We start from the raw sequence: 16,332 nt of genomic DNA, 5'->3' as shown, positions 1-16,332 counted from the left end.
GGATTTTCACTCTTGCAAGAAAAGTCATCAGCATTAAACTTCCTTTTACTTTAAAGATGATGGGTGGTATTCTCATAAGTTAAGCCGGGACTAAGTCCAGACTAAACAATAATTTTAGTTCACACTTCTATGGAATGCTAGGTTTCATCTTCCTCCTTCAATATTCATGACAAAGATAATCTACCAAAGACTTTGTTAAAATTCAGTTCATACTCATATTATCTTTTTCTTCCCATTTCATTGCAAAACTATTTTTTTGGACACTTTTCATTGAAGGATTAAAATAATCTGTACAGGGTAAATTAGTTTGCAACAGGCACTCCATAAAAGTGTGAACTAACTAAGTACGCGCTAACTTAGTACGCGCTACCGGAATACCACCCATAAGCTTTATCTGATACACAACTACTCAAATTTGGTAGTTACCATCCTTGTTTACTTCTGTATTAACTTGATAGAGAGAAAAATCCTTGTCATGTTTGAAAAATTGGTGCAACACGTAGAGGGCAATCAAACATTACAAGCCGGTTATCAGAAATTTGCTGTTTGGCAAAGAAGTGCTCTGAATGAAGTGTAATCTGATACATAAATGTATTATGGAAATCACCCACTATTTCCATATTGTGTTTTCATGCGTCAATAAATTAATGTACTTTACTTTCCTAAACTCCTTTTTTCTTGTTTCTATCCGTACATACAATCAGACTGTTGCGTAATTTGTAGTTCTATATTTCCTTTTTTCTCTACATGATTATGCTAGCCAATGAAAAACGGTGAATAATGTTTAGGTTGTGTAATGATATCTGAGCAAGTCCACCTTATTTTGTTTGATACTAAACTCATCTAAATATTAGTATACTTGATGATTCTATCAAGTTGAGCTTGCATCAGACCAAATAACAAGGAAAATGATACAGTGTACTTTCTTCAATGTTCGTTTTTGTTTTGTTCTCTCTATTCTTGGTAAGGTTTGGGATAGCCAATGACCAAATACAGAGGAAACTCAGTATAACGAGGTCGTTGGGACCATGGAAATCACCTTGTTATATCAGGGTAAGAAAACAAAGAGCTGGGACCAGTAAAAGTAGCATGTTATAGCAGATACCTTGCTATATTAGAGCCCTTTACACTGTACTTTGGATTTTCTCATCTATGCCTTTATAAAGTATTATGGTGATCTAAGCAAATTTATAATAAAACTGAAATAGAATTGAAATGTAAATTGAATAGTTTGTCGACACTTCTTAGAACAATGTTTTTTTGACAGCAGAGAATACGAGGCAAACACCAAATTGGGTATTGATGATCTGTGAAAGAAACAACTTCTCCAATTACATTCTTCAGGATTGTACAGGTACACTTAATACACGGCTACCTGAGCAGATGTTCACCTCATATTCTCTGGACCCTGAAAAAATGATTGTTTGTGTTCTGGACACTACACAGAATGTCATTTTGACTCAACTAATGAAGGGCACTAATTTTTCTTTGCAAAAAGCAATTTCTACAGTAGTTTGATTTATGTATTTAATGGCAAAGTACTCTTTTTACTCTAGGTCTATTTCCATGTTACATACTCGCCTTTTAATTGCAAGGATGACATGTTTGATGAAATGAAAATTTTAATAGGACAGAGCAGTCTCAGTAATCGGGATGTTTTAAATAAAGAAAAAAATTGAATATATTACAGATTTAGAGGTCTATTAGTGCTCAATAAACAAGAAGTTAAAAGTGAGCAGATTTCCCCCGGACTGCCTTTCCCATCTTATGAAGAGCAGAGGCAGTGCTACCTGTAGGCAAGGTGGCAGAGTGCCCCCAAAAGTACCCCCAAGAAGTGCCTCTTATTTAATCTGATCAGTGCCCCTTTTTAAAAATGTTGAGTGATTTTTTTTTATTCCTAAATACCGATAATAAAGGGCACTTATCGGATGAGAAAAAGACACCAGATATGAAAAGGGGCCCATAAGGGGGTTCTTGAAAATAGGGTGCAGTGTAGCACTGCCTCTGTCATTCACAAGATGGGGGGGGGGGGGGCTGTCCTTGGGGTAACTTTTGAAGGGTAATTGTACAGGGTGGGATGGGGGGAGGGGGGGGGGGGGTAGTAAACCAGGGTTGGGGTATTTGACCGGGAGGGGATACAGGTACATGTACTTCCAAAAGAAAGAACAGGCGGAAAATGTTAATGCTGCATCATCAATGATCACAATACCATTTATTATGAAAACAAAAGAACAGTTCATATATTTTCTCTTTTCAGGCAAGGAGCCTGCCATGAAATAGTGGCCCCATTTCACCCATAAGATTTAATCCCTCAAAGTTACTAAAGACAATTAACAAATTGGTCATCAGTCCAACCATAGCAGTGGGGTTCAACCCCCAAAGCCCCAAAACAGACCCAACTTTGGCATCTGTTTCAGGGGCTCTGGGGGCTAAACTCTACAGCTACTGGTCTAAGAAACTTTGAGGGGTCGAATCTTATGGGTGAAATGGGGCGACTATATTTTGGGACAAGTTCCCAGACTAACATAAAATTTTATTCATGAATGAATCAGAACAATGCAGCTTGTTCAATAGATAACCTCTCAGCGATTGGTAGACAAATTTAAAAAAAGAAGAAAAACTAACATAAATACCTACATAAAATTATTCTCCTGCAATCACAACACAGAAAATAAAATGAAATATCGGTCAAGTGAGACCCAACAGAATTTCTAGTTCTAAAACACAAGAAAATACCATGAATTATGGGGAATATATGTATCACAAATTTAGAGTCCTTTTTCTGAAGTTAAAATGGTACACTAAAATGTAAACCTTTGTGATAAGATCATTAAAAAGGTCATCACAGATCTGTAATTCAATAAAGAACAATCACGCATAAAAAAATTGGACAATTGCAGAAGACAAAAATCTGAATGGGATGCATAACGAAAAAGGCGCATACATTACTCCCATCTTCTTAATGTAGAAATGATACATTAATGAGAGTTGCAGTGATCACTATCCCAACAGTACAAAAAATCACTGGTTAAGAGGTTATCATCCTCTGGAGAGAAAGCAAAGTGCCAGAAATTACATGATTCATATAACATGGAAAAATTGCCATGACAATAAATGTGATAATAATTTAACAAGTATTGCTCTTTCAGAAAAAAAGAAAATAAGTGATGTAAACTTCCAAATCCCCAATAAAGACCAATAAAATGTCCCCCGATGCGATGATGCCATTTACCATTATTCCATACAAAGAAACATCTTTTTTAATAGTATCACTGTAGAAATGGACCATCATAATATCCAATCAGTCATTTTGATATCTTAAATGAACATATTTCTCATCAATCCTACAGCCTATAATCCCATATTTCACACAGGAAATTTGAAATTTGGATGCATCTGAATGATCTGTACCAGTTATAAAAGAATTGAGAATAATCTGTAACAGGTATAAAAGAACTGAGAATATTTTTTGTTCGTGTTATTAGAGGGTAACAACTTCTTGAGCAAGAACGTCACAAAGTTTACAAATCATACGTCCCACCTCTAGAGCAACATGGACACTTGCGGTCCATTCCCAGCATCGACATCAAAAACCCAGACTTACTTACAATGAAGGAACCTACCACTGAATATTAGTACTTGGTTCTGTAAGAAAATATTTTGAAGTTGATAAAATATTTCGAAGTTTGCTATACAAAAGTAGGTTGAATGTAAATGAAGTGCACTCCCCTCACCCCCTCCCCAAAACCGTCTAACTTTCCCCCTCCCACATGTTCAATCATGATAAACCAAGGAATAATTAATCTTTGCGCAAGAATCTCCCTTTGATGTATGAAAGTCTCTTTTTAGTCCAAGGATCATTTTACAATTCATCCCTTTGCAATTCCTCTTCCTCTTCTTCCTCCTCCTCCTCTTCAAAATCACCCATGTCCAGATCTAAATCATCCATATCCAAGTCTTCGTCGTCTTCATCACCTTCTTCATCATCGCCTCCCTCTTCTTTCCTCCTCTTATCCTCCTCCTCTCGCTGTTTCCTCTCCTCCGCATCTTGCTCATCTTTCATTTTCTTTTCTGCTACCTGCAATGTCAAAGATACCGGATCAAAAAGAGGGTTACAAAAGTCTGGCGTTCCAACATTTAAGACCAAACACTTGCAAATTGGAAGGGACAGGTGTCTATTTATGTGATCCGACCTTTGTCCGCTCTGGACCTTTATTACATTAAAAATATAGGGTCAGGCTTTGGGATGAAATAGGGTGTTAGGATAGGTTTAGGGTAGAAGAGTTGTACAATACTGATTTGATGTCTCCTTTAAATCTTTTGGGATATCTTTTGAACTATAATTGCTATACAGGAGCAGGAAAGCAGTACATCATGCCATTCATGAATAGGAAGCATTTGATCATAAATAATCATCAATGACACTACATTGGCAACACAATGTGAAAATTAATAATTACTCTTTTCACATATAAACAGGCAATCTTAAATTCACATTGGTTCATTTAATATACATTTTTTATAACAACCAAGAAGAAATGAAAATGAGAATTATGAAATGAAGGAAAACTCCTAAATGTTAAGGGTTAATAGATTCATTTCATTCACATAATATTTACCTTTGTGACTTCAAATAAATCCTTTGCTTGTTTCTCTGCTTCTTCAAGATCGTCTGTTATAAGAACGTTGTCAAAAATCGTCCCAGATTTAACCTGTGGGGGAGAAAGCATCACAAGCGATACAAGTTACCATCTCTTAGACATCTCTACTAGAATCTTGAGAGACTTACAAAGATAACGCTGAGTTCTGTTTGTGGGACTGCATTGTTAAAGACACTGTCTGGAAGCAATTTTGAAAATTTTAATGTCATAGCCATTGTTAATAAAAATTGAGTCCTGTATACTGCGAGATTCGGATTCACCAAAGTGATAAGAGACATATTCAGTCTTGCTGTAAGTCACATGTATTGTACAGTATACACGGAAATGTGTATATGGGATTAAGCATACACGTGGCGTGAAAGTGTGCAACAAACGGAATTGATTCAACAAAATCGGTGTTAAAATTGACGCAATGGCATTTGTATGTAAGGAAAAATATAAACAAATATCAAATGAAATGGAACCCCCCTCCTTACTTTCAAAACTAGGAAAATGAGGAACACACTATACTTGGCCTTAGACTCAGTTTGTGAAGGTCAAGGGCACCTAATAAAGCCTGCTTTACACATTCGATTGATTTCTTCGGAATCGAGGGGGGTGTTTGCAAATCATCATTCATCATAAAAACGGACCTTTTATCGTCAGTTAATTATAATAATAATAATAGGCATTTCTATAGCAGGGTCTATCTAGATAATTCTATTCCGAGGCGCATTTATTATTGCTCCGGCTTTAGCCTAGCTGCCGTTTTATACAGCGCTCCAGCATTTCAAGGAATTAAATCCTGCCAGGTACCCATTTATATCACCTGGGTTGAGTGTGGCAAGAAGGGTGTGTCGAATGATAATAGGACTCGACTCCCTTCTGGCATTCAACAGACGAAATGAAACAACGTATGGGTGAGGAGACATCATTTTGACTAACCTGCCATAAATCAAAGCCAATAGCTCCAAAGCTTGGGTAGCTGTAAAGGTTTTCATCGGCTTCATACTCAGGGTTCTCAATCTCTGGATGTACCCATTTTCCGCTGTAGTTGGGGTTCTCAATTTTCTTAGGTGCCCATTCTCCCTGTGGGATTTAAAAAAGAAAAACATACATTATATTGCGATCATCGAGAATAGATGGATAGATTAAGAAAATGTGAATTCAAAACTCGTCAACATGCATAAACAGAAATAAATAGCCAGCTACGTGACGACTAATAATTTGTTTTATAAAATGGCTCTAGTATTTTAAGCATCGTGATTGGTCAATACGGGTCACATGACATGTACAAATTTTTGATGCAAGCACGATTTTGCAGAAAAAAGCGCAAAAAAAGTTATAATACACGTTACCATGGATATCCAGCGCGCGCGCGTAAGTGTAGTACGCGCTCCCTCAAATTTTTTTTTTTTTTTTAGCAGATGTTTCTGCATTTATTGATAAATCAAATATAAAACATTCAAATAACAATAATAGTTTATAATATAATTGATTTACATCAAGAGTGACAACTTAATACACACAAAATAAAATATTTAAAAAAAAAAAAATACATAATTGAAAGCTTGAAAGTATGGAGGTAAGTAAAAATAATCAAGATAAATGCAGAGGCCAACTATCATAAGCAAAGAAGCTTGAGGCGATAGCAGCCGGGAAGGGGGGGGGGGGGTACATGGCGCTGTTTTTAGGAGAATGTAGGGGAATAGAGAGTCACATATAAAGATTTTGTTCAGAAAGTATCTGAATAAAAAGTGGAAAGAAATTAAGAAAAAAGAAAAAAGAAGAAAAATGTGCAAGTGTGTGCAAGTGGGTGTGTGCAGGTGAAGTAAGTGTTCGATTCGTATTGTTAATGAACTGGTCATCTAAAATTAATTTAAATAAACAATCAAAACCTCTGAGACCCTTATGATGTTTTTGAATAATATGTAGATATTAAATATTTTTTCATCGATGCTTTGAATGAATAAAGAGTTTCAGAGTGTTTAATATTGTCAGGTAAAGCATTCCAAATGTCTGGACCATGATGTCTTATCGATTTATAGGCCATAATAATTTTGGGGTTTGTTAAGTGGAAATCGGATGAGTGTCGTGTGGGATAAGAATGTATATCACTATTGTAAACAAAAATATTTCGAAATGCCAAAGGTATAGTATTTATCCAACATTTATACATAAAGATTGCAGTTTGAAAACTGTGAATGTCAGCGGTTTTTAATGTTTTTAGTTTACAAAATGTTGGATCAGTATGGGCTAAATAATGTGAATGTGTACAAAGACGAAGTGCTTTCTTTTGGAGACGATATATTAACATAAATGCATTGCAATTATTGTAGGCTACGCGTAGCTAATATTGTACGCTCCACCATGATCCCCAGGGCAGCGTATGCATAGCTTAGCTCTAGCTAAGAGCTTAGAGCAGGGTATTATTAAAAAGCAAATTTCATTTTACTTTTGCCTTGGATTTAGGCCTGTTTTGACTTTTGGATTTTATAATGAAGCCAGGAATTTCAGCTGTCTGATGTATACTCGTCTCTAGACCCACTGTATGGATTTTATTTTTAATCAAGGCAATGAATCCCATTGACTTTTGGTAAGCCTGCAAGGTCTTAGTCTAGAACCAACATAACTCTAGATCGAACTCTCGTAGACTCTAACTTAAGATCTAAAGTTTCGTTTGTTGCTATTTGTGTCGCTATTTTATAAAACAAATAACGCACATCCCAGAGTGCAATAACGGTGAATGCAGTACACGCGAGGTTTCTTTAGATTGGTGCCGCTCTGTGAACGAGCCGCTTGCAGTGCGTTTACAGTGCGCACCATCTGAAGAAACCGAGCGCTTTTAGATTTGTTTTATGACAATTACAAACCTACCAACCTTCCACAGCAATCTCCTAAGCCGAAAAAAGGAATACAGTGTGTTTTAAATGCTTTACTACAGATGTGAAAGGAATATAAGGTTCCTAACACTAGTTTCAAGTCAGAAAACATAGGGAGTCGTTCCTCCATAATATGAACCGTTGGCAGCTATTCAGGTAACATACTGTACTTCTCATTGACATTAAAGATAACATCAGAATACCACACAAGGCTTAATTAAACCTCTCTTGGCTCCAGAATAATGTTTGACTGTGCCTTGTGAGAGGTACTCACTGACCTTGTATTCTGGGTTGTTGATCATTGGTGGTTCCCATTCTCCATCCATCTCATCATCCCAATCCTCTGGCTTCTCTGCGTCAGGGTCGGCAATGAATTCGGCCACTTCCCAATCCTACACAAAATTAAAAATATATATATATTGGCGGTCTTTATGTAGAGGTGTTGTTGTGGGTTGTACAACACATGCTTCAGGGATAATTATTCCATAGTCAATAAACAAATTCTCATCTTCAACTCTGGTCTGAATGTTATCCCTAACCCTACCCCTATTTCTATATAACAAAATAAGGCCAGGGGAAATGTCGCAGTCAATTGTAAAATCAAACATACAACATTGCATTGGTATTATCCAAGATCCAGTGATAATTGCTCCACAGTAAATGTCCTACACTTATTGATTTCTCAACTTTATCTAATGCTAACCTAAATCCCAATCGCAACCTTAATTCAGGGCTAGACAGGAGCCCGATGTACATGGTGCCCCTAATCCAAACTCCAGACCCCCACAATTTCAATATTCCAAACTGGGCCCTCTTTCATACAACTGCCACACATCTATGACAAATGTACTCACAGTCAATCAAATACCACACTATCAGTAGCTTTTACCAGTTATTGTCACTTGTTATTGATAATAGCTTTTATGAAACAGGGCCACGGCCCCATACAAACAAGCCTTTACACATTTCAATCTGGACCCCCTATGAAAGAGAGGAGCTCATATCCCAAAAGAAAACATCAGCGGCCCATTTCACAAACCTTTTTTTCAATGACAAATGACAAAAATCAGTAACAAATCTGCTGATAACCACTCAGAAGCAAGGATTTTGATAGCTTATAAAATAAACTGTCATTTGTTACTGATGACAAGTTTTGTGAAATGGGGCCCAGGTCATTGATACAGCATTGCCTCTTCAGAACAAGCAACCCCTGAACCTACCTCTGGTTTGGTGTCTTCTGGATCGTCGATCCTCTCGTTGTCGTCCCAGTCCTCTGGCTTCTTAGCTTCAGGATCCCTGATCATCTTGGATGGAAGGAAGTCCCAGTCCTCCTCCAGGTTGCCGGCTTGAGCCTTCTCGTTGTCGATGCGGACCTCATACGAGTTGTCAGATTTGACGATCAGGGTGTAGAGATGGGTGAATTCATCATCCTGTAGTGAAAGATGAAGAAGGACATTCACTTAGGAATTAAAGTTCTTCTCGTCATTAAAGGTAAAGTCCAGTTTTGGAAACGCCCCCCCTCTCAAAAAATGAAATGGAAGCTCTTATTACCAATCATGTAAAAAAATATGTTTTGAGTAATACGTGATCATACAAATTTTGCCGGGAAACCGCCTACTAATTGATATATTTGGTAAATTATTATATTTATTTGGACCTGATAGATATCGCACACGTGTCACACACGTGTAGTCCCATATATATCTTCCTGTGTACAGACAGTGCTTGTAACTTTACCAAGACTGGGCCAAATTTCTTATCATTTCGATGATTCCAGAACCTTGCAGTACACACCAATACTTATATGCTAGATGATCAACCTTTTCTGATCGATTCCACAACGTTTTTTTCACAATGCAATCGCATGACCAGAACTGATCTTTCATTTAATGTTTGGGTGGGAAGCAGGTACATGGTCTATTCCACATGGGTGGTAATGGACCAACAAAATCAGTTTGCTGTGGCATGGATTTCTGTATGTTCCATACTTGGATACGTCACTGGCCTGCTCACATGGGGGATAGATTAAAAAAAAAATACCACTGTAATGCTCAAACATCAAACGAATGCTACTATGAAGCACCATTAGATGTAGATGTTCTCAAATTTGTGTTAAACTCGAAAGGAAAGAAACTTTGTCATTTTCTGGCCTGAGGGATTGCCCGATTCGGTTTTGAAACCTGCAATATCCTTGAATTAGAACACCAATTTTACCATGGACATTGCACGCCCTTATTTTTATATGTGTTTTGCCATCGAAGCTAGGTCCACTTATAAATGACCAAGAATCACCAATTCACAATGAAATGTAATCATCTTTGGTCAAGGTTAGCATAATTAAGCATTATCAGAAAGCTATCAGAAAGCATTTTTCTCAGCAGGATTTGCTCAGCCCCGAAAGATGGTTGATTAAGGTGAAGTTGTTAATGGGAACTAGAAGTTAGCACAAGTGCTAGTCGAGCCTAGTTCCATTCTTTGGCAAGATTTTTTTCTGTTAATTTGTTTTTACATATGAATGTAAAACTTGTTTGTTTTGTATTTACATATATACAACAAAATAATACAATATCATGTAACTTTTTTTTTCTTTACTAAAATGAAAAAATGAATTAATGCCATTTTATCATTACACATCTGTTGAAATCATAAAATGAAGGATATGTTAATGATTAAGTATATGTTAATGATAAACCAATGTAAATTAACATACTGGTGAGAGCCAAAAGGACATAAACTCAGCATGTTAGTAGAGGAGTTAACACCCTTCTGACTCTCATCATAATCTGTTAATGATCAACTAATGTAACTTGACATGCCGTCTGTTGCATGGCAGAAGGGCATAAGTCTAAGTTACAGCATGACTCTCTATTAAAGGTAATACAAAGTTTTGGTATGGGGTCATGAATTTGGTTCAAACGAACATATTGGAAGCATATGTGATCCTACAATATTCAGTGATCGTTTCCGCAGTTGAAATCGAGTTTAAAGTTATGAAATTCTAAATAATAAACTTTTTATGTTGTATAGCTCCCTCTCAAGGTCAATATATTGGAAATTATATATCACAACTACATGGCCGCAGCCACCATTGTACTGCCGTAGGCGCTATTTGAAATTTATCAAAATTTACCGGGAGCACCGGTAAATTTTTATACTCAATTTTTCTCGAAAGCAGAAGTGTTTTAGGGGCTAAATTTTCTAGTGCTTTTAATACATTGACAGGGGCATCCAAATATATGAAAAATTGTAAAGAATCACTATCTACCAAATTTTCAAAATCCCCCAAAACTTTGTTTTACCTTTAAGTGTATATTTTTTTAACGCTCTATTGACTCTCAGCATAATCTGTGACCAACTAACACTATGAATATGACTGACAAAGAAAGCGGACAAAATATACAGTTCCTCAGGTAGACAAAGGAACATCCCTTCACTGCTATTATGTAAAAATGTGTAGAACAGGTGTCACATGCATATTCACCTGTTCTACACATTTTTACATAATAGCAGTGAAGGGATGTTCCTTTATCTACCTGAGGAACTGTATATTTTGTCCGCTTTCTTTGTCAGTCATATTCATAGTGTTAGTTGGTCACAGATTATGCTGAGAGTCAATAGAGCGTTAGTTAAGGGTTAAGTGTCCTTTGTGCTCCCAGCAAACGATGCATTAATGAACGTCTGAGCTGAAGGTATACTGACCTTGCATCGGATGTCCTTCTTGATGAGAAGGTTCTTGCCCTTGTAGTTGAAGATCACATGAACTTTCTTAGTGCCAGGTCCACAGATATCAGGCCCTGTTTATTCAAGAGAAAAAAACACAAATATTAGTCAAACACAGTCAATAATTTGTCAAGTTGTGATCTATTTGAAAATGCGTCGCTGTAATCGATTTAACAAGGATAGCAGTACTACTCTCCAGTGACATCCTGTTTCAATGAAATGAAAATGATACATAAAATATGATACATATCAATATGTTCTGTATTAAACATTTTGCTTTATATGTTCATAATTATTCAGGGCCCCATGGAAGACCACTTCTTATTGGTGAATGGGCTACCCAAACAAAAGATTAGAAATAAATGAATAGATAAAAATATGTCCATCATTAGGAACAAAGTTTTAAAGAAAAATTGCTTCTGTTTGTTCATTCATAACAAATCTATTAAGAATTGGCTCTGTAATAAGTGCTAAAAAATATATAAATTGAGCTACTGTAATGTTGCCCAAGTACAAGCTGGATTCCTGAAAGCCTATGACTGCTATTGAGGATGTACTGCAGATGAGGAAATTGGAGATTACCAAGATGTGATTTCCTGCCTAAGGTTACTGTAGCCCCCACCCCACCCTCATCTTTCTTTCCACTTAACCGACCAGGAACCAGTAAAAAGTCAATGAGGAAGGACCACATAAATTTTCAGGCCAAAGGTTAACGCTCTACCAGTCAGCTGCATTTCTCTTTCTTCTGTTAGGTTTGGGACATTGCTCTTATGTAATTCCTTTGATATTTCCTTATGTTACCCAGATTCAAGAATTAATTGATGTAAAAGTCTATGTAACAGACAACACAATTGAACCCAATGGTAAGTTAATCTTGATAACTGGACATTAACCTAACATACAGCGCATTCCTAGTCACAAGCTTACACTCCAAATGTAGCATCAGAAACTTGTGTGTGCACAAACTGTAAACAAACTTTGCTAGGGAATAAGATTCAGGACAGTTTCATTGCATAACATGATCCAATCACAAGCGACACAGCACGGAATACTTGAAAATTGTTCCTAGTATCATCACAAAGGATTCTGGGTTTACAATTTGTCTTTAAGGCAAAAGTCCGAGCACAGAAAACGAGCTGAATTGGAGATTAGCATAATTAAGCATAAACAGATGTTATCAGAAAGCATTTTTCTCAGCAGGATTTGCTCAGCCCCGAAAGATGGTTTGGTTAATGCCATTTCATCATTACACATCTGTTAGACACCAAATAAAGGATATGTTAATAACCAACCAATCTAAATCAACATATTGGTGAGAGCCACGAGGCATTATCTCATCAGTGTCCTGCCCTGAAGTAACCTTATTTTTTTGTAATTCACAAATTATTCTGGGTTTACAATATGTCACCATGGCAAAAGTCAGAGCAGAAAACGAAATGCTAAATTGGCCTTACCAAACATGATGTTGTAAGGAGAATCGCCATGCATATCTTCCTGGTCCAAGTCGGCAGGGAAGATCTTGGCGTAGCCACCTCCGCAGTCTATCTTCTGCTCGTGCTTCACGGTGAACTGAATGACGAGATCCTTGCCCTCATTGCTGAAGTCTGTGAACTTTGCAGAGAGGCCGTAGAACTTTGCATCCTGGCTGGTCTGGATACCTGCAGATTGATTAAAGATAAGGGTGACTTCTTGGCATGCGGTAATATTAAGGCTGTGCACAACAGTGTAATGAGGTACCCGAGTACACTCTCAGGCTCACAAGCGAATACTCGAATATTCGGACGCCATGTTTTTTTTGAATTTTTTTGAATTTTTTTGAATTTTTTTGATTTTTTTTAAATTTTTTTGATTTTTTTTTAATTTTTTGATTTTTTGACTTTTTTTTTCTTTTTTGACTTTTTTTGCCACTACCATACCACTCGGCAGTTTCCCAGGTCCCTCGCTGAAAACGCATGCAATTTTACGTTGAGTTGCAGTTGAAGACGCCGATTTAATAAGAATAATAACAGTAAACAATACTGTTTTAAAAACCAAAGATGGCAGAATAATCCATTTTCCTCCAAGTCCAAACAGAAATCTGGACATTTGGTCCCAGTTTCTGAAAGGTGAGTTTGACAGTGCTTGAGTTGGGAAACATTTTTATCGACGGTACCATGCCAGCGGCGGCCGCTCTCCCTGGCACGGGTAAGCGTGGGCCTGGACATTTTTTTTTTTTTGCGGCCGAATATTCGGGTACGAGAAATCGTACTCGAGTAGTTGTCAACCGTGCAGGTACTCGAGCATTCGACTACCCGTCGCAGCCTTAGGTAATATCGTGAATAAAATTGTCTGGAAACAACTTTGAACGGGCGATGTGTAGAACACATGAATCAGTGTTTACGGTGAGGATTTGGAATCATTAATTAGAATGACAATTTTTATGACTGAAAATTGCACGCCCTTATTATGTGTATGTACCATCAAAACTAGGTCCAGTTAAAAATGAACAAGAATCACTTTACACTAATTTACAAATGAAATATAATCATCTGTGGTCAAGATTAGCATTATTTAGCATACCGGTAAACAGATGTTATCAGAAAGCATTTTTCTCAGCAGGATTTGCTCAGCCCCGAAAGATGGTTTGGTTAATGCCATTTCATCATTACACATCTATTGAACACAACATTTAGACTATGCTAATGATTAACCAATGTAAATTAACATATTGATGAGAGAAAAAAAGCAGTGTTTTTGTTTTATGTGTGAAAGGCCCTATGCATATTGACTTAGCTCTGTATCATAAGATACAGAAATGAGATGTGTATTACATTTTACATCATGAAAAAATGCTTTGATGTTGCAGCATCATGTTTGAACAAGGCCTTAAGCTTACCCTTATCCTGCTCAGCATCTCCATAGAATTTTCCAGCGCTCCACTTGAACTTTCCAGCATCACTGCCTTTGTGTACAGACTCTACCCAGCGAGATTCCCAACTAGCTGCAAGAGAAAAGGATGGAAAAACAAAATAAATTAATAGCACTTTAGATTTATATTTGACAAATCTCAACATTTAAAGAGTAGAGTAAAGGAGCCGGTTTTCGGCCACTTAAGACAAAATCCTATTTTTTGGACCCTTTACTTCCTATTTATTATCATTTTTTGTTCAAATCATGAAGCAAATATTATTATTTTAAAAAAACAAGAGTCCCAGAAAAAAATCACGAATTGCCATGACAATATTCATTTCAATTTTCACTGTTTCGGAGTCAGTTTTCGGCCGCATGTACAAAGTCAATAGGAAGCGCACGCACGCGCCGTGCGTTTCCGCGCTGATCTATAGCACTAGCGGGCGGAGCAGATATCCCACGCCGGAGCTCGCCAGGCCGAAAACTAGTACTGCGGTGATCGGATATTGGAATCTGAATTAGACAGAGATATCGTGTGTGCGTTGCGATGTGCGGCTGCATTGATTTAATACATGCGATGAAATACTTTTGAGCTTGCGACTAGCACAAAATCGGGCTCTAAATCCGAAATATACTTGAAATAAAGCTCATTTTATGGTACCCATATTTCTTACAGACACGTGTAAGATAGAATCTACTCGATTTTTCAGATTCGGGTAGCGGGACCGCCGATAACATCCCTAAAATGTGATATTTTAGGATATATTTTTCATTGCAAATGTGGTTCTTCAGTGACACTGGCATGGTATGGTATGTGTGGGATATGTGTTATGCTATTATGCGATGTATTTTACCTTGCATCCAACCAATCGGCCGAAAACTGGAGCTGGCCGATTACCGGCTCCTTTACTCTATTTTTTTAGAAGGGGGAAGCTGAAAAGTCAGTGCTAGTGCACATTGTCACTTCACTGGTACAAGTTGTAGTGTGAAATAACGACATCTACCTTCCCCATGCCATCCACAGTAGGGGCCCTAGTCCGAGATTAAGGATCATCCACATTTTCGTGGACGTCTTTTTTCTTCGGCGCTCTGCGGGTGTAGGGTTACCGATCCATGCTAGCAATGCTAAAAACGGATTTCGCGTTAACAATAGCCCCAGTTTACCGTCTACTTTTACCAGTTGTCCGTCTTCCTTAGGATTAATCATTAATCAAAGTCTCTGTGCTGCATCATGGAGCATCATCGCGGAATCTGTTTTTCGCATCGCCAGGAGCGGATCAATTCGAAACCAAGTCGAAACCAAGTCGATGCGCTAGCGCCCTTTGCCACAGGGTTTGGTAAGGCATTAATCCTCATTACCAGTCCGCAAAAATGCGGACGATCCTTTTTTTTTAGGACGCGATTTGTCCGCTTTTACGAAGATATCCTCATTTAGACCTATGTGGAAGATCCTGACCAGCGCCCCTACTGATACTCAAAATGATCTTGCACTACGCACAAGGCCAAGGGGTAGATTAACTACTTAAACTAGATCTAGCTGATTTTTCGAAGATTCAAGCTCAAATTTTGCCCTCAAATTTTCTTAAATCCAGACAGATCAACACTGCTGCGACTGCAAAGCAAACTTTCTAACTTTAACTTATTCTAGATCTAGAATCTACTAACAGTTAGTACAAGTACAACAAGAACAGACAAACACATACACGATTTCGCTCGATATCAATTTATCATCACTTCACTTCAGTACAACTTGTAATCTACAGTCTAACTTGTTAGTAGTAAAAGCACAGTCAGTACGGCACTCAGCAGACACACGCTACGGAACGGTACGGGAGTGGGATGGGCAACTCCCCGAGATCCAGGGCAAGAACTTACCGTCGGCGAATTGGTCCTCGAAATATACTTCTGCATTCGTAAATGCAACAAGCATCAAGCACAAGCAGGCTAAAATTGTCCTCATTTTGAAGCTGTAATAGTATTATATCAATAGATATGATATGACTGTGTGCCGCTGGAAAGGAACAGAGAAAATGAGACGATTTCAGGGTGATTCGCACCTCTCTCGGCAATGTGTTTTGGTGGTAGACGTACACGTGAAACTGTGGCCAAATGTCGAGCTGTGATTGGTTAACTAGAGAGGAGGGTCAAGTATTGGCCAATCACAGCGGACCACGCAGCGACGATAGTTCGTGACCCAGATG

The 16,332-nt window shown here is 37.7% G+C and overlaps 1 protein-coding gene across 1 annotated transcript; it reads right to left on the bottom strand.

The window, feature by feature from the left end:
* Positions 1-2,183: 2,183 nt before the first annotated feature.
* LOC115921826 (calreticulin-like) lies at positions 2,184-16,234 on the bottom strand. The gene is made up of 9 exons (XM_030980062.1): positions 16,007-16,234; positions 14,118-14,222; positions 12,697-12,900; positions 11,222-11,316; positions 8,743-8,952; positions 7,801-7,914; positions 5,586-5,729; positions 4,620-4,712; positions 2,184-4,078 (listed from the first exon to the last, which is right to left on the bottom strand). The coding sequence occupies exons 1-9, from the start codon at positions 16,089-16,091 to the stop codon at positions 3,863-3,865; spliced, it is 1,266 nt and encodes a 421-aa protein (XP_030835922.1). The 5' UTR covers positions 16,092-16,234; the 3' UTR covers positions 2,184-3,862.
* Between the last annotated feature and the right edge of the window lie 98 nt (positions 16,235-16,332).

This window comes from Strongylocentrotus purpuratus, unplaced genomic scaffold (genome assembly GCF_000002235.5).
Source record: "Strongylocentrotus purpuratus isolate Spur 01 unplaced genomic scaffold, Spur_5.0 spur5_contig_817, whole genome shotgun sequence".
NCBI lineage: Eukaryota > Metazoa > Echinodermata > Echinoidea > Camarodonta > Strongylocentrotidae > Strongylocentrotus > Strongylocentrotus purpuratus.
Note: the sequence above shows the minus strand (reverse complement) of the source record. Positions and strands in the feature narration are given on the sequence as shown.